This window comes from Leucoraja erinacea, chromosome 10 (genome assembly GCF_028641065.1).
Source record: "Leucoraja erinacea ecotype New England chromosome 10, Leri_hhj_1, whole genome shotgun sequence".
Classification (NCBI taxonomy): Eukaryota; Metazoa; Chordata; class Chondrichthyes; order Rajiformes; family Rajidae; genus Leucoraja; species Leucoraja erinaceus.
In genome coordinates this window covers 34,091,909-34,118,723 of record NC_073386.1, presented here as the reverse complement: position 1 = coordinate 34,118,723, position 26,815 = coordinate 34,091,909, and the positions used below count along the sequence as shown (strand labels likewise).

The window sequence follows — 26,815 nt, the reverse complement described above, 5'->3', positions numbered from 1 at the left end:
CACTGCCAGGATAAGAGAGTGTTACCTATAGGAGAGGTAGGCAAACTTGGATTGTATTCTCTGGAACATTGGAAGTTGAGGAGAAATACATACAATTGCGAGAGGCATAGACAGAAATGTTTTCCCAGGGTGGAAATGTCAAGGACTAGAATATATAGCTTTTAGGTGGGAAGGGCAAAGTTTAAAAGAAATGGGGGCAATATTTTGTTTTTACTCAGAGAGTGTGGGTGCTTGGAATGCACTGCCACGCATGGTGGTGGAGGCAGAAATGATACTGGCATTTAAGAGCCTTTTAAATAGGCACATGGACATGCAGGGATATGGATCACGTGCATAAAGGGGACACTAGTTTAACTTGGCATGGGCATTGTTCCTGTGATGTACTGTTCTGTTTTATTTTCAGCCTCTCTAGTGGGGAGGGAGGGAGTGTAAAAAGTATGAGTATGTGAATGTTTGAAGTTCTTTTAAATGGAGAGACACAGTAATCTTGTTGTATGTGACACATGCAATGACAATAAAGCATTCTGATTCTGATTCCCCAGATGATGACTACTACCCAGAGGACAAGTACATAGCTGCTAGTAGAGCCATTCTTAATGTTTGCACATAGAAACCGAGTCGAAAGAGGTTAATCAAACATGGATTACATCACAACTTTCCTCAAGTGCTGCCTGCCTATATATGCTGCCGCTTAGTAGCTGGCAAAAAAAGACCAGGAAAAGTAGCTCAATTTTATGCTAACTTAACTACACCAAGTTCAACTCAAGCCTTTTTGCCGATAAGCATATTCAAAAATGTAATGGATATTTATTTTCATTTAAAGGATATAATTAAACAGATGCTGGATGTTAATTTTGTTCCAATTATTATTATCAAGAGCTGTTCAGTTTGCTAGTAGGTTTAGTAAATGTCATTTGAACTCACAGGACAAAATCTGCAAAGAATTCCAGTTTGTGGAGCTTTCATTTGCTGACCTTTTCCACTTAAATGCCTCATTGTTTCAGAAGCTTTATTTTTAAACACCAGATTTACTGAGCCTTAATCACAAGTACTTTCTTTGGAAAGATATTTGAAGATAGCTTTGCCTTTTTCAAGGAATGATTGTATAAGAAATGACAAAACAAGCAAATTTGTTCAACAACATAGTTGTACACACAAATGCAGGTCAGTAGAAAGCAGCAGTACTTAATTGCATGAGAACGGCCTAAGCTTGGTGACCATCAACAATTAAAACTCTGTAAAGTATTAGGTCCTTGAACAAAGCTGTGCTTAGTAAAAGTATTGTTGACACACTTCCAAGGTTTTAAAATCACAGGCTCATTGTGTTTCTTTAATGAGTTTATCCCCCTGACCCATCTTAACATTTGTTGTTCTCATTTATCCTCTTAGTTATTTTGGAAAAAATGTCTCAAATTTATTTTATTTTCTTGGGTGAAGCAAAGCTTCCGAAGCAGCTACATAAATAAGAAATATGGACACTGATCTGTTATGTTCATATGTACAGGTTTTGAGAGATCAGAAAAGAGAAAATAAAGTAACACATGCAAGAGAGTGGTGTCAATAGTTAGTGTTCTGCTCTTATGGTTGAGGCAAAGAAAAAGGAGAGAGACGTGGTTGTGAGGAGGCAAGACTACACAACCCAGAAATAAAGAATAAAGCACCTGAGAGTTGAATAAGCCGGAAGGAAATCAGGGAGCAAGGGCAAAATGAGAACATGGAGGAGTTTGCAAGACGGAAGCACAGCTTCCAAAGTCAATGTGTTTGAAAATATGGAGATAGGGCTTTAACATTTGGACCAACAAGTTAATGGACTTTAGGATATGCTGACATTTAGGGGTAGAACACAGGGGCATTGGGAAAAGACATGAACAAAATCAAATTGAAAGGTAATGAGAAAAGGAATTCAGAAATGGGAATCATTTGGGGGCTACAGTAAACAATATTTCAAAATTAAATGAATTTGATTGGGTGGTGCCTTGGATATGGAGATCTGCATGCAATAGAATAAATAATAGTATTCATTATTCATGGAGCTACACTCATGAACGGTTGGGTTAGGATGGGAGATAAAGTTGGTACAGAATTTAATGTTTAATTGAAGCAAATTTTAATTTGTGCTCATTTTAATATCACATTGGTAGATTACTGCTGCAAAAGAGCTTTTTGGATTCGGGGAATTAGTGCAAATGGCAATATATATATATAATATATATATCTAATGTACCCAATGGCATGGCAGAAAATGTTCTCAACGTGAAGAAAAGATAGTGAATGTGGAACGTTATGTATAATGCAGATGACCATGGCATGTGGGAATTGAAACTATTGCTGGAGATACGCTGGCTGCATTATACAGGGGAGAGGAAATATTACAATAAACCATGAAGGAACTGAGGTGGAAGAGGGTGACATGTTTCATTTGTCATGCTGCAGAGAAGTGAATTGATGGGATTTACTGAGGGATTTTTGCAAGAATGAATGAACATGAACTATGCTTTCAGAGAACAGAAAGGTAGCTGTGCAATACAAGAACTGGGTTATATAAATGCTTTGAAAGGGAACAATAAACAATGAAGGATGTATTTACACTACTGATGAGAATAAGAAAAAGAAACTGAATGTTTGGGAAGGCAATGGAGGAGGATTCAAAGAAACAGGAGGTGGTTAGCATGGATAATGAGTACTTGGAAAGTGCTGTGGAAATTATGGATAAGAAGGTGCTGAGAAAGGTCAATGTGAAAAGCTGGGAACAGCAACAGGAGGCAAGAGCTAAAGCAGATTTTTGAGATTAAAAACAGTTGTTCCTTGCGTTTTAGGATAAGGCGGCAGGGTGGCAAGGAAAGATAGAATCTCTTAGTCTTAGGCGACAAGGTATTTTTTTTAAAAAAGGCAATATTTTCAACATCAAGAATTCTATCTAGCACATTCAATACCTTATGGCACAGTCCGTGTTGATAGATTGTGAAAATTAAGAGTGAATCTCAGTTAAGTGGTTATTTTACATCGCATACCATGAAAGAGGCAGATTCTTTCTCCTCATACCAGTTCAACATAGAAAATAAAGCAACTGGCAGTCTACTATTTTTCTGAGATATTAATCTTCTGCTGCCAAACTGTCATATACTGAATGCTTGGCATTGCACACAAACTCAATATTGGCCCGCTAATTTCAATTTATTGTGCAATTCAAAACTAATAAGTGACTGAGATATATATATTATATTTTATATAATATATATAAAGGGGTAGATAATGTGTTAGCATGTTTATGCTCTGTTCCACATACATTGCTTTTTTACACATTGCAGCATTTTTGAGTAAATATACCAGTTACGCTAGATAACATGACATCAAGGTTTGTACATTCCATGGAAGGTAACAGGGATGTTGGTCTCCACCTCTGCCCTTGCTATTTCACTGAGATCTTTAGCATCCAGAATTAGAAGAAAGGCAGGTCTTTGTCCTGGACCTGGGCTTACAACTGATGTCAGTAACACTCCTGTCAACAAAAAATAAACAGTCATTCCACATAAGATGCAACACTATTCTTAATCTGCACAGAATCACTCTGGTCCAGTCATGAAAAAGCTCTATACTAAGCAAATAACTAATCAGGTGAGATGTAAGAATGTTTTAATTTAATTTTCATTGATCAATTCTTGGGCTATTTTTTTGAAAAATAAAAGTTTTTTAAATTGCACAACAGGCTCACTCAAGTGAGAGGGAGACATGAGAAACTGTAGATATTGGAGCAAATAAACTAGTTATAAACATGCAACTCAAGGACAGGTTCTATTCCATACGCCAGATCAGTGGCCAATATATAGAAATCTAATTATTACATTCTAAATCAACATTCTAAATTAACACTCTAAATCAAGCTGCCATGAAGCTATCTTAGTTTCTGTTTGCCGTCAATTAGAAAGCACAGTCTTTCCTCTTAAAGGAACATTACAGTTCATGGAATACCAAGATGCAAATTGAAAAGATAGAAACATTAAAAAAAAGTGTGGAAATGTGTAATAGTCAGATCTTAGCTAATTAAAACTGCACAGGTAACACAATATGCAAACTTTCCAATTTGTGTTTAATGAGAATCAAATCTGCCTGTTCAGATTCTCTCCTTCATAATAATTTGGAATTGAAAGGGAAACTTCCCAGTTCACAGTAATGGTTTACACTGGTTCTCCAATCTGAACGATTTAAGGGGAAGGCAGAATAGAATTGGAAGCTTTTCCTCTCACTCAGGGTCATAATCATAAAATATAGGACATGTACCATCATATAGCATATTGCCGGATTAAACACTTATTCATACCATCATCTTCATCCAGTGCATCTGGATGTTGAACAAAGATGGGTTCTGATGGATATGTATCTGGTTCTTGCCATATCCAGTGCTCCTTGGTTTTTACATTCAATTTGTATATCTGTTTGGAAAGAAAAATCAGTTTTATGAAAGCTCGTGCTTTTTTAATTTAGCCAGCTAGCTCTAACTTTCCCCCTAAAAAAACCCAATTTTACCTTATCTGGCACAAAATGGTTCAGTCCCAGTCCATAAGCAAATGTGTAATCCTTTCCATTAAACTTCTTATAGTTAATCTGAGGAAATTCAAAAGCTGTAACATAGAAAATATGTTTTATGCAACTTACACAAATTATTTCAAAAACATTTTTAACAGAAGAAGTTACTCTGCAGAAGAGAAGAATCACCTTGCCGTGGCCCTGAGAAAAGTACTTCCGGTTCCAGCCAAACTGTCCCATCTTGCCGAACTGTAGCAGTGGCAGTTGTTGTGTTGAGGGAGATTAAATTTTTTCCATGTTCTACCTGGAGGAAGCATGGAAATAATTGACTGTAGGTTACTTCATGGGTCCAGAGATTCTAAAGAAGAGCACTTTAGCCTTAAAGCCAGCAGAATTCTTGGGTAAAATATATTGAGTGAACTATACGAGTGATGTCAGAAATTTAGAAAATTATAAGGATGATGAGTAGTTTATAATCTGTTTAAGCAAGAGCTTGCATACAGGGGAAGCATGATGAGAAGAACATTCAACATAAAGAACTTGATGTTAGTGAGGCAATACATTTATCATGGTGTTTAAAAAGGAACTGCAGATGCTGGAAAATCGAAGGTACACAAAAAAGCTGGAGAAACTCAGTGGGTGCAGCAGCATCTATGGAGCGAAGGAAATAGGCAACGTTTCGGGCCGAAACCCTTCTTCAGACTTGATGGGGAGTGGGGGGCGGGGAGAAGAAAGGAAAAAAGGAGGAGCCCGAAGGTTGGGGGATGGGAGGAGACAGCAGGAGGGCTGACGAAGGGGGGGGGGGGGGGGGGGGGGGGGGGGGGGGGGGGGGGGGGGGGGGGGGGGGGGGGGGGGGGGGGGGGGGGGGGGGGGGGGGGGAGACAGCAAGGACTAACAAAATGGGAGAATTCAATGTTCATACCCCCAGGATGCAGACTTCCCAAGCGGAATATGAGGTGCTGTTCCTCCAATTTCCGGTGTTGCTCGCTCTGGCCATGGAGGAGACCCAGGACAGAGAGGTCAGATACGGGTGGGAGGGGGAGTTGAAGTGTTGAGCCACCGGGAGGTCAGGTTCGTTATTGCGGACCGAGCGGAGGTGTTTGGCGAAACGATCGCCCAACCTCCGCTTGGTCTCACCGATATAGATCTGCTGACATCTAGAGCAGCGGATGCAATAGATGAGGTTGGAGGAGATGCAGGTAAACCTCTGTCGCACCTGGAACGACTGCTTGGGTCCTTGAATGGAGTCGAGGGGGGAGGTAAAGGGACAAGCGTTGCATTTCTTGTGGTTGCAAGGGAAAGTGCCTGGGGAGGGGGTGGTACGGGAGGGAAGGGAAGAATTGACAAGGGAATTATGGAGGGAGCGGTCTTTGTGGAAGCCAGATATGGGGGGAGATGGGAAGATGTGGCAAGTGCTGGGGTCACGTTGGAGGTGGCGAAACTAACGGAGGATTATTTGTTGTATGTGACGGCTGGTGGGGTGAAAGGTGAGGACTAGGGGGACTCTGACCTTGTTGCGAGTGCGGGGATGGGGAGAGAGAGCAGTGTTGCGGGGTATGGAAGAGACCCTGGTGCGAGCCTCATCTAAGGTGGAGGAAGGGAACCCCATTCCCTGAAGAATGAAGACATTTCAGATGCCCTGGTGTGGAACACCTCATCCTGGGAGCAGATGCGGCGTAGATGGAGGAATTGGGAGTAGGGGATGTTGTCCTTACAGGAAGCAGGGTGGGAAGAAGTGTAGTCCAGATAGCCATGGGAGTCAGTGGGTTTATCATGGTGTCTAGGTTCCACAGCATAGCTAGTTTAGTTAAAATAAAAACTGGGTGTTGTAAACTAAGCTGACGGTAATTAAACTGATCAGGGATTACTGACTTTTATTGTTATATACAAATGGTAGTGTGGTTTTCTAAATAGCAGGGAACATAAGGTTAACGATAACTTTAGGGAGAGACAAAAATGAAAGGTTAGAGATATTGATCAATGATGAATTATTTCAAAAATGTAGAATGCGCAAGTAATTGTGTTATGAGAATGTAAAAATGCTGTAGGTGCTGAGCATCATTGAAACACTTCGGATTCTCTCAGAGTCTTTCATTGTGCACACTATTAAGGCATTGAATAAACCGATTTGTTTGAGAAACTCAACGCTGTTCGACAAGATATTTTATTTTATGTCTGTTCCTATCTGAGCCCCATGTGAAGCCAGATTCAGGTATTATGCTGTCCAAGAAATTGGTGTGAAATGGCTATTGCATGGGCTTATGGTTGCGCTATGAGATTCAGGCCTGGTAAATAGCTTGGAAAATACTTGCGTGAATTGGCGTGAGCCTTTTAATGATTTGCGTGAACTGTGTTCTTTGTAGTTTAGATAAATAAGTGGGTTCTCTAGTTTAAAAAAAACAACATATTAAGGGAGTATGACATGGAAGATACGGGAGTGACTCAATCAAAGCAACATGGTTAAAAATTAGAGGCACATATACAAGTCTGAGGTGCGTAAGAATTTCTTCTCGTTGAGTTTGACGATTTTTGGAATTTTCCAGCAGAGTAATTATAGAACCTCGATGATTGGAGGTATTTAAAGAGGAGATATATGTTTTTGTTTAATCAGGTAATTGAAATCTATGGAGACTTGAGAGAGTAAGACCCAGGGCAGATCAGTCCCATAATCATGTGGAATGCAGGTCAGGGCAGGTCAGGTTAGCAACGCCTCCTTATTTGTTGTGTCCTTGAGGTAACAGATTTACATCATGGACTACTATCCATTATAATAGTTTGTTTATTGTGGAAATCAACTCCCTTGTCCTTTAGTTACCACAGTAGTTAATACTCGCCGCGTTTATGTCCAATGGTAAAACATATCTCCTGACTTCTGGCTGAGGTGCCTTCCTTGCATTCAACTTAACCTCTTCCCAGTTTTCACGCAAGTTAGCGAGCCACAGGTAATTATATACAAACTCAAACCTGTGTTGGAGAAAATAAAATCAGAAATTGGACAAAATACCACAAAGAATTTGATTTAAAATTGATTTTGGCCTGTAGTTCAATAAATCATTTGGAGTTTTAAAATTAGCAAATACTAAAATATCTGGAAATGATACATACAATGAAAATTAGTTTTTTTCTCCACACTGCCAAGTTCCAATTGTTATTGCCATAGAGGAAGCATAGCATGTGAAATAAGCACTTTGTTACAATCGTCAAGTGAAAAAAAGGAACAAAATGGAGAGTCTGCTTTCTGTTGTGAGCTTTCAATAGCTGACAATGGTGCCAGGGAATGTAAAAGAGCAAATAAGGAGGAACTGCTTCTAAGCAGGTGAATGAGTAGTAAGTGGAAACAAAGTTATGAATTACAAAACCAAAATGAGGTGCCATGGAAAATCACATATTTCCATGTGGCTGGTGAAGGCAGCCTAAAGAGAAAACTTAGTAAATATCTGAAGAGATAAAAATTCACAGGTCTATGGGGAAAATAATGGGATTATTTGTAATCTTCCTTAAAAACTGAGCTGAATAGTTTGTACATTTTTATATTATTCATCAACATGCTTGGATAGTTTGCTGGCATTCATGTCCAGTCACAAAAAATAGAACCTGGGACGCGTAAAATGAGAATTTAAAGGGCATCACGAGTCTGCATACTTCAGCTCCTCAGGTTATTGGTGAACAATCTGGATTAACAATTCTTAGTAAACAATTTACACTTACCCTTTCCAGGAGCATACATCAACAATAATAAAACCGTTGTCTTCAAAAGTATTAATATGATGAAAGATATTAAATGCTGAAGTCCTGTAATTGACTTTGTGGTATTCACCAGTCTTCTTGTTTGCAACATGGAACCATGTCTGAAAAGAAATGTTTTACGACAAACTATTTTTATGTTTTAGTCCAAATTTAGCCACACCAGCAGGAAAATGTCCGTCTATATTATAATGCCATAAGGGTTGCAGGAGCCCCATGATGAGATGGAAAACATTAACTTTAAGTTACCACCAAGAGAGGTACAGAGTTCAGAAGCAATTTATTTACAAGGAGAATTGCAGAGAATCATTTGCATTACTGCAGCAAAAATATGCATCTTTAAAAATAATTTAACCTTAAACATATAATGAAACATGACTTACTCCCATCGAATCATTTGATTCAAAACAGTCCATGTAGGTAGCACTTCGTACACTCCATGATGAGAGAAACTTCCACAGGTTAATTTTGACTGGTTGTTCCACAAATACAATGTAGTTTTCACACAAACCAAAACTGTACGGATGACAATAATCAAGGTCTTAACCAACTGTGAATTCAACAACAATGTGCAATTATGGTGAAGATGTTAATATTAATACATATTGCAAGATGCTTTATGAAACTGTGATGTTTTATTTTATTTTATTTTATCATGGTATTGTAGAAATCAGTGTGATATATTTGTGGAATTCCCTGCCACAGAGGGCAGTGGAGGCCAAATCACTGGATGGATTTAAGAGAGAGTTAGATAGAGCTCTCGGGGCAAGTGGAATCAAGGGATATGGGGAGAAGGCAGGCACAGGTTATTGATTGGGGACGATCAGCCATGATCGCAATGAATGGTGGTGCTGGCTAGAAGGGCCGAATGGCCTCCTCCTGCACCTATTTTCTATGTTTCTATAATGTATAACCATGAATTTACCTCTTCCTTTTGAATATTAAGAAACATAAGCAAATTACAAATTTGGGCTAAATTAGAATTAACCTGTAAAACAATCTTCTAAAGCATAAAGACGCAGCTAAAATGTTTCCTGGGTATTTGTACTTAGTTGTGAAGATAAATAATTGTCTATTACAAGCCTGCATTATGCAGTTTGTATAATCATGGGATACCAATAGCACTGCCCAATCCCATCCTCACACAAAATCCATACATACTTGCACATGCAGTGTCTGTGGAGAGGGAAATGGAGTTATATCGGCTGGATGAAGTTTAGTTTAGTTTTAGCAGAAGTATCAGTAGAATCTGATGAAATGTAATTGAATTGCAGCTTAACTGTTTTCCTATCTCCAAAGATATACTGTAGCATGACCTGTAGAATATTTATAGCATTTCATGTTGTTAATTCAGATTCTCAGCATGTGTATTATTTTGCTTTTGCAATCACTCTGATAAAGGAGGAGTGGTAACGAGCAGAAAATGTTATTTATTTACTGGCTCAAGAATGGCAATTGTTAGATCCATTTAAAAGCAATACATTCACTGCAGAAATCTTTGAGGTTGCAAAATTTGAGTTAAAAACAATGAAATACCCAAACCATGTAGGATTATCAACTAAAACTGGCTTCTATGAAAATAAACAGACCTGTGCACATACGAAGGCTTGAATCTGTCACTGCATGGAAACTGCACAACCACCTCTGTTTTTCTCAAGGGATCTTGTCTGTCTGCAATAATAAGCATTGATATCTTAATCAACAAACTTTAACTTTGTTGCATGCAGAAGATTATAATTTTCACCAGCTCTTTTTACCACAACTCTAATTCTCATTGTGAATTCTGTATATGTAGCATAACAAACATATGTGAAAGATACACTATAAAACAGCAATCTATTGGATGGCTCTAGGAAAATCACCATGAAAACTGAGAGATTGCTGCAAAACAACCTAAGATTTCACCAATGCTAATATTGTTTGTTGTTTCATAACTTTCTAAAGAAGCGAGTTGAGTGTGAACATATTCCTTCCCTCATTAATGGAGGTAGTTATAGATAAAGATAGGGCAGGACCACGTTAAAATTCTGGATTGGGGCAAGGCCAACTTTGAAGGTATTAGACAGGAACTTTCTCAAGTTGATTGGAATAGGTTGTTTGCCTGATAAGGAAGGTGTTCAGATGTTATCCAGATGTTTTTTAAATGGGATGTTTTAAGTGTGGTGACAAGATTTCAGATTTAGTGAAGAGCAAAGCAGGTGCAAGTAAGGAAGTTTGGATGACGAGAGAAATTGAGGCACTGGTCAGGAAAAAGGAGGCATGGGACAGGTACACAAAGCTGGGACCCAAGTGTATCCCTGGAGGCGTTTCGGGAACTGATGAGCATACATTAGAAGGAAATCTTAAAAAGGAAACTTAGGAAGCAAAAAGAGGGCAGGAGATAGCTCTAGCAGATATTGTTAAGGGATTTGGTATACATTGAGGGAAAGAGGGTGACTAGAGAGAGAATAGGACCCCTGAGAAACCAAAGGGGACATCTCCGTGTGGAGCTGAATGAAATAGGCAAGATCCTTAATGATTGTTTCTCCTCTATATTTATTGTGGAGAAAAATCTGAAAACTGGGGAATGGGAGTCTTTTGAAGACAGTCAGTATTACTGTCGAGGAGGTGCTGAACACCTTAGGGTGTACGAAGGTAGATAAATCTCCCGGGCCAGATCAGATATATCCAACAACACTGTGGGAAGCTGGAGAAGAAATTGCAAGTGCCCTTGCTGAGTATACACATCATTATTAGGTATGGGCGAGGTGCTGGAAGACTGGAGGGTGGCTAATGTGTCTCTATTTAAGGAGGGTTGCAAGGAAAAGCCTGGGAAGTAAAGACCAGTCAGCCTAACATCTGTGGTTGGCAAGTTACTGGAGAGTATTCTGAGGGGTAAAATATATATGCTTTGAACAGACAGGGGCTGCTTAGGGAGAGTCAGAATGGTTTTGGACATGCAAGATTGTGTCTCATGAATCTGCTTGATTTCTTTGAGGAGGTGATTTAAAAAGTTGATGAGGACAAAGCCATAGATAATTCTCTATGTGGACTTCGGCAAGGCATTTGATAAGGATCCACATGGTAGGCTGGAAGGTTAGATTGCATGGGATCCATGGAGAGTTAGCCAACGATATAGAATTGGTTTCATGGAGGGAGGAGGAGGATTTTGATGGTAGGTGTTTTTTCGGAACAGAGGTCTGTGAGTCGTGGTGTGCCTCAGTCATCAGTGCTGGGCTCTTTGTGGTTTGTAATAATTTACATATTATTGTATTTACATATTATTACCTATTGTAATGAGTAATAACTTCTGGAAAATCACAAAAGATTTCAAAGAAAATAAAATAAAAATCTATGAAAAAAATATTAACAGCTGCCACTGAAGCTACAAAGCAATCTAGAAAATGAGAAATATTGTTATACAGTCATAGAGTCATACAGCATAGAAACTTCAGCCCAATTCATACCTGCTGATCATGATGCCCCATCCAAGTTAGTCCCATTTGCCCATTTTTGGCTCATATCATTCTAAAAGTTCCTGATCCATAGATCTTTTCGCAAGATGGAAATGTCAACTACTACAGGACATACCTTTAACGTGAAATAGGCAACATTTAAAGATGTGTGATTTGTTTTATTTTATACAGAGGGTGATGAGTGCTTGGAATGTGCTTTGATTTCTTATATTCTTATGAAGAACCTCGAATTTGAATCAATCAATCAATCAATCAATCAATCAATCAATCAGTCAAAAATTTAACACAAACATCCACCACAGCATTCATCACTGTGGTGGAAGGCACAGAAATTGGCAAGTCCTCCTTCATTTTCCCCCGTGGTCAGGACCTCAACCCTCCGCAGCCGTCGCTGTGAGCATCCAGATGATAAAGGACAAGGTAAAAGTCAAGGTAAGCCCAGAATCGGCTCTTCCCCACCAGAGACCGCGGCTTCAGGCTGGTGTAGGCCGCAGGCCGGCGGTCGAAGATTTAAAATTCGTGCCGCAGCCAGAAGCACCGCAGACTGCAGGGCCGTCAGTCGAAGCTCCCCTCCAGGGGTGATGGTAAGTTCACGCTGGGACCGCGGTAGAAGTTGGCCGCAGGCTGGCATTTGGAGCTTCTTCTTCCCCCCGGGTCCCCCACGAGGGATCCCGGGCTGCATACGCCGCACCAGCTGGAGCCGTGCAGACTGCGGCTTCAGGCTGCCAGCTTCCGCGGGTCAGCGAAACGGAGCGCTCCCCTCCAGCGAGCCCCAGCGAGGGCTCGCCTGCTCCACGCCGCTCCGCTCTGCGCCCGCCGCTGAAGCCGCGCCGATCCTTGCTGTTAGGCCACGGGGGAGGCGACCTGGAAAAAGTCACCTCTCCGTGGAGGAGGTGACTGAAGCGGTTTCCCCCTTACCCCCCCACACCACCCCCCACACAAAACACACCAAGAAACATCAAAAACATACTGTAAAACATACTAAAAAAACTAAACAAGTAGAAAAAACGGACACGCTGCTAACAGGGCGCCAGCTTGCAGCACCCCCACCGACCAATTGTTGTGCTGGATTTCAGCATTAAAAAAAAATAATAATAGTATAGAGCTATATGAGAAAAATGGGAGTGGTTCCGGTAGTGCCCACTAGAATTTGGAGTATTGACAAAAAGCTCACCTGGAACTACAGGCAGCAGTTGCCAAGGTTGGGATGTACATCCATTGCTTTAGGAATTACATTTAATGCAGATTAAGTTTGGTTAACATTTTTGAAGAACTACTGGCTTTTCATTTAAAACACTATATCCACAAGTCTATTAAAAAAACAAAAAAAACATGCCAGACAAGAAACCTTGTCGCGCAGTGTGACGTTCCTTTTGATTCTTTGGATCCTGCCTTAGTCCTGGATGGCACATATTATTTTCTGAGTCCCTAACACACAATACGCCAATTCTCCAGTGGTTGATCCCTGGGCTCTAAAGCTTATAGTCATTTGCATGCCATGCTATGATCATATAACAGTGCACTATAGCTTTTGACTGTTGTAAAGTGAATTCAACAAAAGGAAAACATGCGCCACACCACTCCTTCCTGTTCCCACATTTTCGATTATACCTGTTGCAACAATAGTTTTTAAAATAACAATGTACCTGGCTGCAGCGGAGGTATTTTAATAATGTTGTACGCAAATGCAAATCTTTTCCCAAAGCAATTGCCAATGTTGTAGACAGTTCCATCACTTTCAATGTGAGGGTGGGCTGTTGCACCATTAATTGTACAGTAGTTGCAAAGGTCCACCTGTACCAAGAAAAATAAGTTTTTAATGTCTGAATTTAGTTTTTCTTGGATCATTTTTCCAATTCCATAAGGTTTAGTAAGATTTGATATGAAATTGTATATATTTTACTATCAGACACAAGCACATAGTCAGGCATAATTAATATTATAACAGATAAAAACTTAATCTTCACATGTTAACTGTAATACTGTATTTTCTGTTTTTCTATCATTTATTCTCACTTCAAAACAATGCAATGAACATAAAGCAAAATGTGCACTCGTTACATGGACAGCACCAACCAGAACATTAGAAACAGAAATGATAAGCACATGTACACTGCTGTCATTAAAGATGCAATGTTAAAACTGTACAAGGCATTGGTGTACAATTTTGGTCGCCAAATTATAGGAAAGATGTCAACAAAATAGAGAGAGTACAGAGGAGATTTACTAGAATGTTGCCTGGGTTTTAGCAACTAAGTTACAGAGAAAGGTTGAACAAGTTAGGTCTTTATTCTTTGGAGCGCAGAAGGTTAAGGGGGGACTTGATAGAGGTTTTTAAAATGATGAGAGGGATAGACAGAGTTGACGTGGATAAGCTTTTTCCATTGAGAGTAGGGAAGATTCAAACAAGAGGACATGATTTGAAAATTAAGGGACAGAAGTTTAGGGGTAACATGAGGGGCAACTTCTTTACTTAGAGAGTGGTAGCTGTGTGGAATGAGCTTCCAGTGGAAGTGGTGGAGGCAGGTTCGATTTTATCATTTAAAAATAAATTTGTTGGGTATATGGACGGGAAAGGAATGGAGGGTTATGGTCTGAGCGCAGGTAGATGGGGACTAGGGGAGAATAAGTGTTCGGCACGGACTAGAAGGGCCGAGATGGCCTGTTTCCGTGCTGTAATTGTTATATGGTTTATATGGTTATGCCATTCTCTTTGTATGCATAGATGTAGCTAATAGCTTAGTTTTGATTCTGTGCATAAGCAGTCGAAGCACCTTTAAGTCAGAAAGACGACCTTTCCAGGACCGGACAAAGGGCCATGTACAAAAGACCAATTTGTATTCATAATTAGTGTCGCTGAAGAAAATTGGCAAAGGCCAGTATGATTCTTAATCTTGGTTAACCTTAATCATGGCAGAGCGGAGGGATCCAGGAGTATATAATCCCCTGAATGTGGTGTTGCAGCTAGATAGGCTAGTGAAAAAGGGTTCTGAGATCTTGGCCTTCAGTCAGATAATTGAATATAGAGGTAAGGATGTTATCTTATAGGGGTACAAAATGCTGGCGAGGCCACACTTGAAATACAGAAAACCCTCATTGTAACGGAACCCTTTACAATGGATTTTAGTTATAGCGGAAGGTGCTCCAGTGAGCCCTTCTTCACTCACCCCATGGTCACGTTGCGGGTTTCATTGTAACTTCTGGGGACAGTGCTATCTTCATGCCGCTGCCACCGACAGGATATGCTCTGTCACTATGTGGCTCCCTCCACTCTCACCACCTGCTGTTTATTTATGTTGCCATCATTTTGTCCGCAAGGCCTCTCTCCAATGTCATCACCACTTCCTCCTCCTTCCTTTTCTCATCGCTGTCCACTCAGCCTCTCCCCCCCACCCCCACCGCTGCCTCCTGCCCTAGTCACCAACCTACTCTACTTTGGAAGCGGGGAGCAGACAAAGCGATGGCATTTGACTTTAACAATTAATCTTACATATGATTTACAAGTAGTAATTTAAGATTATCAACGTATTCATGTCAGCTGAATCTGAACCCTTGTTCCAAAGGGTAAAACGATCATGTTCATTCGTCTCACATGGCGCAAAGACAAAAGTAATTGGCAAAATTCAGCAGACGGGATGACTTAAGATGCATACTGCTTTATGGATTAAGACCATGTAATGATGGTCCAATTAGTTTATGGTGCTTCAGCATGGATTTGAGTGGTGAATTCTTACGCTGTTTATCACCATTATGCTTGACAAAACTCTGCTTTAAATCAACAAATAACAAAAAGACATTGCATGTAGCAGTAATAACCTTCTGTATTGTTTCCAGTGTCTCTGGATTGACTTTAGTTACAAAGTTTGTTTCAGTGCAGGCATAGAAATCTTCTCCAATTGGATACAAATTTACCAAAGCATTATCAGTAATTTCTACTCCTTCGAAATAGGAGAAAAACCTAAAGAACAGAGAAGTAAAAATATATTCTATCAGTTTCCATGGTTGGAAAATTCGGAACTAACTACTATTATTTACCTTATATAATTCCTATACAAGGACAATCCTCTGGGTACACACAGAAAATTATATTTGCCACCATAGAAATATATAAGGGATAGACTCATGAAAATATTTATTTTGTGGGAATTATCAAGTACTATAATTTTATATTTTAATTTATATTTGTAAATGTTTGAATATATGCAGCTTGCTACTTCATAATGAAAGAAGCAATTAATAATACGTGCTCTTGGCAAAGTATTTTTTCAGCTCTGCATAAAATTAGCCTTCTTGTTTCACTAGGATATCGTAATCCTATCTTAATGATAGGAGACAGCAAAGATGACATCATCATTTAAAACACAAACAGTAGCATTTAATTTTCCAACTGCGCTATGATTTAGATAGATACTGAGCAATAAAGATTTTTTGCCATTCATAGATTGTTTAAAGCCTAAGTAGGCACATGACCAGTGATTTTGAACACAGAAGAATATCTATGTAGAGATGTGTGAATTGTAACAGTGACTGAATAGAACTTGGAAAATACTGTACAAAGATTATAGGAATCTAGACAACTAGTGATCAGCAAGTGACCTGTATTGAAAAGGTTGAAGAGTCCTTAATGTCTCCTATGTCTCTCCCATTGAAGGCTTCAGTTAAAACCTCGTAAGAGATAAATGCAGGAAACAAAATTAAGTGAAAAGTTGATATGTGGCCCTCCTAATTACCTGCTCGATTTCTTTCCTGATTTCTTTATATTCTTCAAATGACTGTGCTTTTGCCCTTTTTCTTTTTGACCTCATTAACAACTCCTGCCATTTTACAAGTTATCTTACCATGTCATCTTATCCCTCCTCCTTACTGGAACACGCAGCTCTGAATTCTGATCAGTTCCAATTTATTCTCCCTAGTTCCTGCCCAATAATTTTATACTTTGCCCTGCCCCAATTTAGTACTTTTCCACAAGGTCCAGTCTTATCCTTACTCATAACTATCTTAAATTTAGGAGTCATGCTCAATGTATCCAAAATGCTCTCACACTGAAACACGAGTCACCTGGCCAGGTTCATTTCCCAATACAAGGTCCAGAATACTTCCTCCTCTTTGGATGATCTACATACTGATTTAGGAAACCCTCTTGGATATACCTAACGATTCTGCCCTGTCCAAGTCGCTTGCACTCAGGAAGTCCCAGTCAACATTGGGGAAGTTAAAGTCACACCCTTGCCCTTTTACATCTCCTCAATCTGTCTGCATATCTGTGTCATTTTCTCCCACTGGCTTTGGTATCCTATAGGAAAATCTCATCAGAATCATTGTACATTTCTTGTTTTAGAAAGTGCATGTTTCGGATGCCACTGAAGTAATCACAATTTAGATCATAAACAGAGTTGTGTGATGTAAAAGAAAAGGTTTGTATCTGCATATTGCCTTTGATGACCAAACCTCAAGGTGCTTTTCAGTTATTAAAATATGTTAGTGTAAAGGATGGGCATTAAATTAATTTACTGGAGAAATTTTTGTGCAATAATTACAATTGAAAACAGCATGTTTATCTGTAAGTAAGATAGATAAATGCAGACTACAAAAGAAAATATACTGAAAATTGACAGTGGCCACATATTACAATTGTATTAGCAAGTAAAAGCACAGATAACAGGTAATGGATGTCTATTAGTGTTGTATGAGTTGATTAATATCAGCCACATATAAGCATCTTATAAGGTAAAGATTTGTCATAATCATTGTAATATTAAAGATGGCATAAGTTTAGTTTAGTTTAGAGAGACAGTGTGGAAACAGGCCCTTTGGCTCACCTACCAGCAAACCCTGTACACTAGTTCTATCCTACACACTAGGGCCAATTTATAGAAGCCAATTAACCTACAAACCGGCACGTCTTTGGAAAGTGGGTAGAAACTGGAGCATCTGGAGAAAACCCAAAGGGAGAACAGACAAACTCTGTACAGATAACACCCATAATCAGGATCGACCAGGGTCTCTGGCGCTGTAAGGCAGTAACTCCATTGCTGCACTACTGTGCCATGTAATGCTGTACTAACATTATATTTATTGTGTTATCATATTGCTTACAGGTTCCTAGAAATATTGTTTAAAATAAGGCTCATAGTGAATTTTTCTTTCTGCATTATATAACGTGGTGTTAGATTGCTTCCAGGCAATATTTGTGATCCTGGAGAGAAAATAAGAAGTGATGAACAATATCTACTCAATTGAAGAAACTAGATAGATAGGCTAAACATATTCCAGTCGTTCCAGTCTGTTGTGTACTTTGATTGTCGTAATTATAATTTTTAGACAGTTCATAAACAAGAATCAATTCAATAAAAGCATTTCAAATTTTCAGTCTGTTTGCTTCGATTACTTTCAAATGGAAATACATTTAACAAAAATCAAAATCAAAAACAGAAAAGTAATATACAGAACTAATTCATTTGACATGAGCATTCTTATTTAAATTATAACAAATGTACTTTCATAACCTGGAGAAAATGTTCTTGCATGGATCAGGGTATCCAAAAGTACCAAACTCAGTGATCACAATTCGTTTCTCAGTCATTGCTCTCACATAGGCATCAGTTTGAACAAATCTGCAAAAAGAGAGTTCCCAATGACAAATAATAATTTAGCAATTTACCAATTTTTTAAAACCGATTTATCTATTCAAGACAAAATGCTTAAGAGAACAAACTTGCTCCTTTAGAGGACACTGAGTGAACCGAGTGGGTTTTAATCACAGTTCCAGTAATTTTGTGAAGCCCTTGCAAATTTGTGCTTCTAGTCCCAATTTATTTATTTACGAATTTAAATTCATCAAGACCATCATGAGTTTTGAAATTGTATCTTTGGATCATTAACAGGTCTCTGTATTCTTAATCCAGTAACATAACCACTATGCTAACATCCTAGAATTAATAGGAACAGGCGTGCAATAGGTTAGTAATTACTATTACCAATATTAGCGGCCAAATCTTTAACATTCATGATAAATGTGACATTATACAGATACTACCCTAATGCAGTAATTACTTGTTTCAATTAGACCAACAACTCCACTGAGATAGCAAAAGTGAGAACATGAATGCAGTATGTGTACTGGTAGGTACTATCATGCAACGTACTTTTAATGTAGAATAAAATTTCAAGGCTCTTCCCAGAGGTACAAGAAAAAACCAAGAAAAGGAACAAGGTATTAGGTTTAAATTATATCTAGGGCAGTGCGTTGAAATTAATGGATGGATGTTCTGTAGAATAATGTTTAGAGAATTGATTTGACTGATGTCAGTTATGCTGGAATGTGGTTGAATTTGTTGGAGGAAGGGGATAATGGTTTGCTGGTTGCACAGTAGTCAGAGCAATGAGAAATTCAAGAGATTGTAATACTAAAAGCTTCTACAAGTATGTTGATGTGCATCTGTGCCTCTCACAAGCTTCCTCCTAAGCAGAACCATATACAGTAATCACAACTTCAGCATTCAGTCAATGAAACACTAGAAAGGGCGGCACAGTGGCACAGTAGCAGAGTTGCTGCCTTACAGTGCCAGAGATCTGGGGTTGATCCTGTCTATGGCTACATCTACATGACAGTGGACCAAAGGACCTATTTCCGTGTGGTATCTCTAAAATCTAAAGTTTAAAATCTAAAATGCGAGAAGGTACAGAAATAAGATTCATGAAAATAGTAACACTATCCCCTCCAATAACTTTCTCACCACTGATGTTATGCTCACCAGCCTATAGTTCCCTGGCTTGTCCTTACAACCCTTCTTAAGTAAAGGCACAACATTAGCCACCCTCCAGTCTTCCAGTACCTCACCTGTGGCTAAAGATGTTGCAAATATCTGTCAGGACACTGCAAAATTTTCCCTAGCTTCCCACAATGTGTTTAGGATACACTTGATCATGCCCTAGGGATTTATCCATCTTAATATGCTTAAGACTGCCAACATCTTCTCTGTCATGATGTGGATATGTTCAAATACATCACTCTTCATTTTCTTTAGCTTCCATGATCTTCTCCATGGTAACACATATGATATATGTTTATTTAAGACCTCCCCCATCTCTTATGGTTCCATACATAGATAACCAAATTAAACCTAAAGGTAACATGCTTTCCCTTTTGCTCTAACATATTTGTAGAAAGTGTTTGGATTCTCCTTTACCTTCTCTGCCAGAGCTATCTCATTCCTGTTTTTGTCCTCCGGATTTCCTTAAGTGTACTCCTTCATCACTTAAACCCTTCAAAGGATTTGGTTGATTTATATATAGCTGCCTACACTCGACTTCTTTTTCCTGACCAGAGCCTCAATATCTCCCGTCAACCAAGGCTTACTAATTCTGCCATCCTTTCCCTTTACACCAGCAGACACACGGTATCCCTGAACTCTCCCTGTATTTGAAGCCTCCCACTTGCCATACATCCCTTTACATATAATGAACCTATTTTGTGAATATAAATTCACAGCTGAGCTCAATCCCAATCTCTTCTAAATTTACACATGAACTCCAACTTGTTTAAACAATGAGAAGGGGAACCTCATTGACACTTCTCTCTGCCTTGTGTTATATTCCTGTGCTTTACCGTTCTGTTTCTGTTATCACACCATATGTTTCCTGCCCCAGGTCAGCTGGCACAGCAAAGGCAGCTAAATGAACCTAAAACGTTGTTTCCTGTAAAAATTCCATAACGTTTAAATTATGAATATAATATTGTGCATAAGTGGTGGGAGGAAATAAAGTTAGTTGTTCCAAAGAATACGCTGTGTTTATTCAAAAGTGATACCCTTATTTGGTGACGTTTTATAGTCTCACATTCTTCCTTCTGATTTATCCAGTCTCACTGTAAAATAATTATACAATTATGTTTGGAGAGGAAATGAAAATGGGAAAATAATACACGTTGAACATTACCTTCTGTAATAGGTGACTTCTCCATTCTTAAAATCAAACTTGTGAAGGAGAGCTTGTCCATCAAATAGATGATAAAATGGTTCCGAGCCAACTTCAAATAACCCAGGTCCGCATCGCAGCAGGCTGCCTTTTAACCACGAAGGAATTGTGCCTAAAAATACCAGAAGGGTTGGAGTATTGGAGGAACTTTATCAATAAACAGTGCAATACCCACATGACGTCTAAGTCTGGTTATTTTGACACTTGGCATATATTTATATACACAATTTTCATTTAAAGTGTCATTCCGGAAGTGGTGGCACTGCCCAAGCAGCTGCGGTTTGCCGGCAGTCCGTCTGTCTTTTTCCTTTTTTTTGTTTTTTTTGTCTTGTTGGACGTATGTTTTAATTTATTTTAGTTGTGTATGTGTGTGGGGGTGGGGGAAACTTGTTTTAGTCTCTTTCTTCGGGGGGATGAGACCTTTTCTTTGTCGTAGCCCCGTCTCCGTCTGCGCTGAGGCCTAATGGCGGAGCTGGCGGCCTCCAACTGGAACCGATCTCAGGGCTCCAGAGGCAGAGCCAGGACTCACCATCGCAAAGCTGGCCAACTCCGGGGCTGTGGTGGTGCTGCGGCCCGACTTCGGAGCCTCGGAGGCTTCGACCGTGGGCCCAGTGGACGACAACATCGGGAGCTCGGAGGGCCCAGCTGGTGACCGATTCTCCGGAGCTCCCGCAACAATAGCTTCGTCCGCTGGACTGGAGGGTGGCAGCTTTGTCCGCCCCAGGCCGCGGAGTTTGAACCGGCCAGTTCGCGGAGCACGGATTCGGCCGCGGAACTTACCATCACCCGGCGGGGCACCCAACATTGAAAGCCTGGATCGCCTCAATGCAGAGGGAGAACAAAGAAGGAAGAGACAAGGACTTTAAGCCTTTTGCCTTCCATCACAGTGAGGAGGTGCCTGGTAGATTCACTGTGGTGGATGTTAAACTGTGTTCATTGTGTGTTCTGTTATTTTATTCTCTGTTATGACTGCAAGGTATTTAATTTTGTTCAAACTAACAAGTTTGAATGTCAATAAAGGATACTTTATACTTTATTTAATGGGAAAAGTATCACTCTCATCTATGATTTGATAGAACAAGTTTACAACCCTTTCTCCCATACTCCGAATGGCCTACTCACCACCTATTGCCTATTCAATTTTATCAGGGCTCCTTGATGTCACACTCGGTCAAACACAGCATTCTCACCTCACCTTTTGTAATTTAGCTTTTTGGCCATGTTTCGATCAAGAGGGGGGAGAGAGAGGGGGGGAGAGAGAGAGAGAGGGGGGGAGAGAGGGGGGAGAGGGAGAGGGGGAGAGAGAGGGGAGAGAGAGAGGGGGAGAGAGAGGGGGAGAGAGAGGGAGGGAGAGAGAGGAGAGAGAGAGAGGGGAGAGAGAGAGAGAGAGGGGAGAGAGAGAGAGGGGAGAGAGAGAGGGGGAGAGAGAGAGAGGAGAGAGAGAGAGAGAGAGAGAGAGAGAGAGAGAGGGGGAGAGAGAGAGAGAGGGGGAGAGAGAGAGGGGAGAGAGAGAGGGGAGAGAGAGAAGGGGAGAGAGAGAGGGGAGAGAGAGAGAGGGGAGAGAGAGAGGGAGAGAGAGAGAGGGGAGAGAGAAGAGAGGGGAGAGAGAGGGGAGAGATTCTGTGATCAACGAAAATTTCAAAACTCATAAAACCAGTGATCAGTGATCGCACAGCCTCCCCCCTTTCAAAAACGCTCCAATCCAATTTAAAGCATATATATTGCATTCAAGTGTAAGTTAAAAGAGTCGCTACAGTATGCACCATATTGCACAATTTCAAGCTGAAAAATGCAAATGTTCCGTACCAATGGGAGAGGGACACCCTCCTCTCTCCTCTCTCCCCCCCCCCCCCCCCCCCCCCCCCCCCCCCCCCCCCCGGTCGCTTTGCTCCCTCGGGCTTGGTCTTTTGCAATTTCTCACTCCCAACTCTCACCCAATGTTGGCAGCCCTGGTATATACACTTGTTTTTATTTGGCCTATTTAAAATTTGTTCTGTTTGCTTATATTGTCTACCCTTATTCTGTCTCCTAAAAAAGAATTACCAGCCTCCTGCAATAAATTTAATTTGCCCAGTCTGTCCATTCAATATTATTGATCCTCTTGAATGAAATGTTACAAATTAAAAAAATCCTCATTGTTAATCACATTTTTGAATTTTAAATAATCTGCAAATTTAAAAATTGTACACGTTATATTAAAATTGGTACTAAAGGTACCAATTGGTACTAAAGGTACCACCAGAGGGCAGCACTTTATTTTCTCCATTTTGAAAAACTAGTAAAAATACAAAGTACTGGAGGACTCAGCAGGTCAGGTATCATATGTAAAGGGAATGGACATTTGACGTTTTGGGTTGGGACCCTTCTTCAGATTGTTGTTCACCAATACTTGCTCTCTGTTTTTAAGAGTGTTAAGGGCCTGTTCCACTTAGATGATTTTTCTGGCGACTGCCAGCGACTGTCAAGTTGCCAGCAGTCGCCTAAAAAGATGGCAACTGGAACGGCGACTGTCAGAGTGGTACACACACAGAAACACATCGCATGAGGGGGGAAGCGCTGTCTGAAATTCACACGGTGCAAAGCCAAGGTGATATAGACACACAGGAAGGTTAGCGCTGTAATAGGTATGTCTAAAGCACAGTGTACGTTAAGTCCTTTAAAAGGAAGGAGAAGGAGGGAGAAGGAGTGGAGACAACTTTTAAGAAGCCAGAGATACACGGCTGTGAAGCTCGGTGGACATTTAACATTACTGGTCGGTTATCCTTTGTTCCAAAAACTACTACTTACATTTTTTTTCCCCAATGAGCCAATGAAATTCACCGGTCAGCACCGGCTACAACCTACGAGAACCTTCGACGTCCTGGCAACGCACTAGGACCTCCTGCCGACCCACCTACGGCACAAGAATTCTTGCTACTCTCCTTGGCTGCTTCATTCAAGTCACCGCTAATTTTTCAACATGTTGAAAAATTTGCGGTGACCATAATGTGGCTGCGACTAATTCCCAGAATGCAGGAACGCCTCTCGACCAAGAAAGCAACTCCCTGGCAACCACCCGCGAACATGTGGCGACTGCATAGTCTCCTGCAAACGCCTAAAAAGTTGCCTAAGTGGGATAGGCCTATTATTGCCACTTCAATCTCATGGACTTTGATAATTTTGCTATCAAATTTATTATGAAGTATTCTAATTGTGGCTTTTAAAAGCCAGTACATAGATATTCTTTTTTCCATCAACGTTACTTTATTAAAATAAGTCAAAGGCACAACAAGAAATACATGCTGCCTTTTATTTATCACTATTTCCCAAAACACAATTAATTTTGTGGAAGGTTATTATTTCTAAGTTTCAGTTTTATTGTCTTGGTGGTTGTTGAGTTTGCCTGTCTTTCCATTTTGGACAAGACAAAATGCATTTCTAGAGAAATTCTTATTTAGCAAAAGATATTCATTTTCCATTACATTAAATCTACATCATTACAAAATAGAAACACAGAAAATAGGTGCAGAAGGAGGCCATTTGGCCCTTTTAGCCAGCACCGCCATTCATTGTGATCATGGCTGATCGTCCCTTATAAATAACCCTTGCCTGCCTTCTCCTCATATCCATTGACTCCACTAGCCCCTAGAGCTCTATCTAATTCTCTCTTAAATCCATCCAGTGACTTGGCCTCCACTGCCATCTGTGGCAGGGAATTCCATAAATTCACACTCTCTGGGTGCAAACGTTTTTTTCTCACCTCAGTCTTAAATGACCTCCCCTTTATTCTAAGACTGTGGCCCTTGGTTCTGGACTCGCCCAACATTGAGAACATTTTTCCTGCATCTAGCTTGTCCTATCCTTTTATAATTTTATATGTTTCTATAAGATATCCCCTCATCCTTCTAAACTCCAGTGAATACAAGCCTAGTCTTTTCAATCTTTCCTAATATGACATCCCAGGGATCAATCTCGTGAACCTACGCTGCACTGCCTCAATCACAACGATGTCCTTCCTCAAATTAGGAGAACAAAACTGTACACAATACTCCAGATGTGCTCTCACCAGAGCCTATACAACTGCAGAACAACAGACAAATATTTTCTAGAAGTCTGCATGGATGAATGTTAATGATTTTGTCGTCAAGAATACACACATTAAACTGATAAAAACTGGTGCCAATAATATATTTGCAAAACAAAATTTTAACAGCAACTTTTTAAAGTAAATAACAAACCTTTTATGCAGGTTGGCAATGGCTGAGCAGTTTCCTCCACTGTTTCAAACAACTTCCTATACCCACCACTTGGATGTTCGATTCTGAAATGTTAGTAAATTATTAAATATTTCATTCACTCCGTTACTAGGCTGCAATTACTACAAAATACTCAAGGTTTATAACTTAAACTACTTCACTATTTGTATAATGGAAGTAAACCGAGAGATCTTTGCTTACCGATTCGCCATTGAAATAATTCAGATCAAGGCAACTCCACTTTCAGCATACCAAGTATGTTTTATTTTAACGCAACAAGAATTATATAGAACAATGCTAATCACGTTGCAGATTTAAGAGATTTGGGTAAATACCTTGTCCAATCACAGAGCTTTAAGAAAACAAAAGCTGCTTTCAGTTTGCAAATCCGCCTGCTTTATTTAATGAGCTGCAAGAATCTCAGAATTGTCCGGAAAGACCAATTCCTTGTTTTCTTACAATCAGATTAACATAACAACGTATAAAATCATGAAGTAGTTCACATTCCCACAACAGTAAAGCTAATAAAATTCTGCTATTAAACAGATCAAACATCTGAAAATCTGTGTCAGCAATGATTTCCCACTTCCAATGCTTGGATTGGTTCTGAGAACACCTACCCCAATAAAATGCCACAACATGGCATTTGTATGTCTTTTACAAAAGAGAATATGGCAACATAAATATCTTTAAAAACTTTATATTGAGCATATGTGTGTGTTGGAACTCACAATTGACCAATAACCTCATTAAAAAAACGGGTATCTGCATTTTTGATTGTGAGACTACCAGATTATTATAAAACTACATCTGTTGCAGTGCCCTTTAGCTGTTTTGACCAGCCAGGCCTTAACCCAATTCCAGATCCGGAAGAAAGTGACTGTAAATTGTGGCCTGAAATGGCCTAAAAGTCGCAAGGGAAAACATGATGGGTGCTATATGTTAGCTTTGCTATTGACATGCACATCCCATGAAGAAAAACAATCTCACTATTAGCTCCCTACCTCAATAGTTTCTTTATTAGCACGTGTACCAGGTGCAGCAAAATAATTTGGAACGCAGCTGAGGCTCGCCGGGCTGCGCTCCATGCTGCTTCAGGGCCTCCAGCGGCCCTGCCCTGCGACCCGCAGCTGGGTCCACTTCCTGGCCCTCGGTCCGACTCCCTCCTCTCCAGCGCACAGGGTGAGCAGAGACTGGGCGCAGCAGCAAACTCTCTGGGCCCGCTCTTATGGTCACTGCAATGAGCCATGGCTCACCAGGAGGTGGCCTTCTGCTGCACGGCTCGCCGGGAGGCAACCTACCTATTTCTTGATTTTCTTATGAAAGTACTGAAATACTGCTTTTATATGTCAAAAACAGATATTTGGAGAAATATACAGAACACACTGAAAGAGTAAGATGTTAAATTATGCCAAATAACATAATATTGAAGGCCTACAAATTCATTGGGCACTGCACTAGAGGATTAGATGGCCAATGATAATGATGGAAAAACAAAGAAAAATAATGGGCAAGTTTTGGACCTGGACTTTGCTGAAGGAAAATGTTCAGGGACAGAGACCTGTCAGTCAAAGGTGAAGTCAGGGCTTTAGTGGGAGGTGAACAAGAGTTGGCTAAGACTCATGAACTGTGGATGTGTGGATTACGTATGGAGCAGAAATTTAAGAGGCAAGTAGTTTATTTACTGGGCCACTTCAGAGAACATTTATGGTATACAGTATATGGGCCTACATCAGATGATGATATCCTCCACTTTAGAACATTAAAATATTATACAGGTTATTCATCCATTAATTCTGATTATTGTTAATTTGTTTGTCTTTTGTCCCTTCCACAAAAGCTAGAATTCCATAGCTGGTGTGGTGGAGTTTCAACTGAACT

The 26,815-nt window shown here is 40.0% G+C and overlaps 1 protein-coding gene across 1 annotated transcript; it reads right to left on the bottom strand.

Annotated features, from left to right (window-relative positions):
- Nucleotides 1-198: 198 nt before the first annotated feature.
- On the bottom strand, nucleotides 199-24,996 carry LOC129701008 (retinoid isomerohydrolase-like). Its single transcript, XM_055641907.1, has 13 exons — nucleotides 24,917-24,996; nucleotides 20,661-20,811; nucleotides 18,230-18,337; nucleotides 15,540-15,681; nucleotides 13,370-13,517; nucleotides 9,858-9,939; nucleotides 8,652-8,784; nucleotides 8,233-8,372; nucleotides 7,355-7,488; nucleotides 4,714-4,824; nucleotides 4,525-4,619; nucleotides 4,319-4,430; nucleotides 199-3,499 (listed from the first exon to the last, which is right to left on the bottom strand). The coding sequence occupies exons 3-13, from the start codon at nucleotides 18,304-18,306 to the stop codon at nucleotides 3,351-3,353; spliced, it is 1,323 nt and encodes a 440-aa protein (XP_055497882.1). The 5' UTR covers nucleotides 18,307-18,337; nucleotides 20,661-20,811; nucleotides 24,917-24,996; the 3' UTR covers nucleotides 199-3,350.
- Between the last annotated feature and the right edge of the window lie 1,819 nt (nucleotides 24,997-26,815).

Excerpts from the sequence above, each read along its gene's own strand:
- LOC129701008 (XM_055641907.1), bottom strand. The coding sequence starts at position 18,306 with ATGACTGAGAAACGAATTGTGATCACTGAGTTTGGTACTTTTGGATAC. Across the intron at positions 9,940-13,369 it reads AATACCTCCGCTGCAGCCAG|ACAGACAAGATCCCTTGAGA; the intron begins GTACATTGTTAT and ends TTATTATTGCAG. Across the intron at positions 3,500-4,318 it reads TGCACTGGATGAAGATGATG|GAGTGTTACTGACATCAGTT; the intron begins GTATGAATAAGT and ends TTTTGTTGACAG.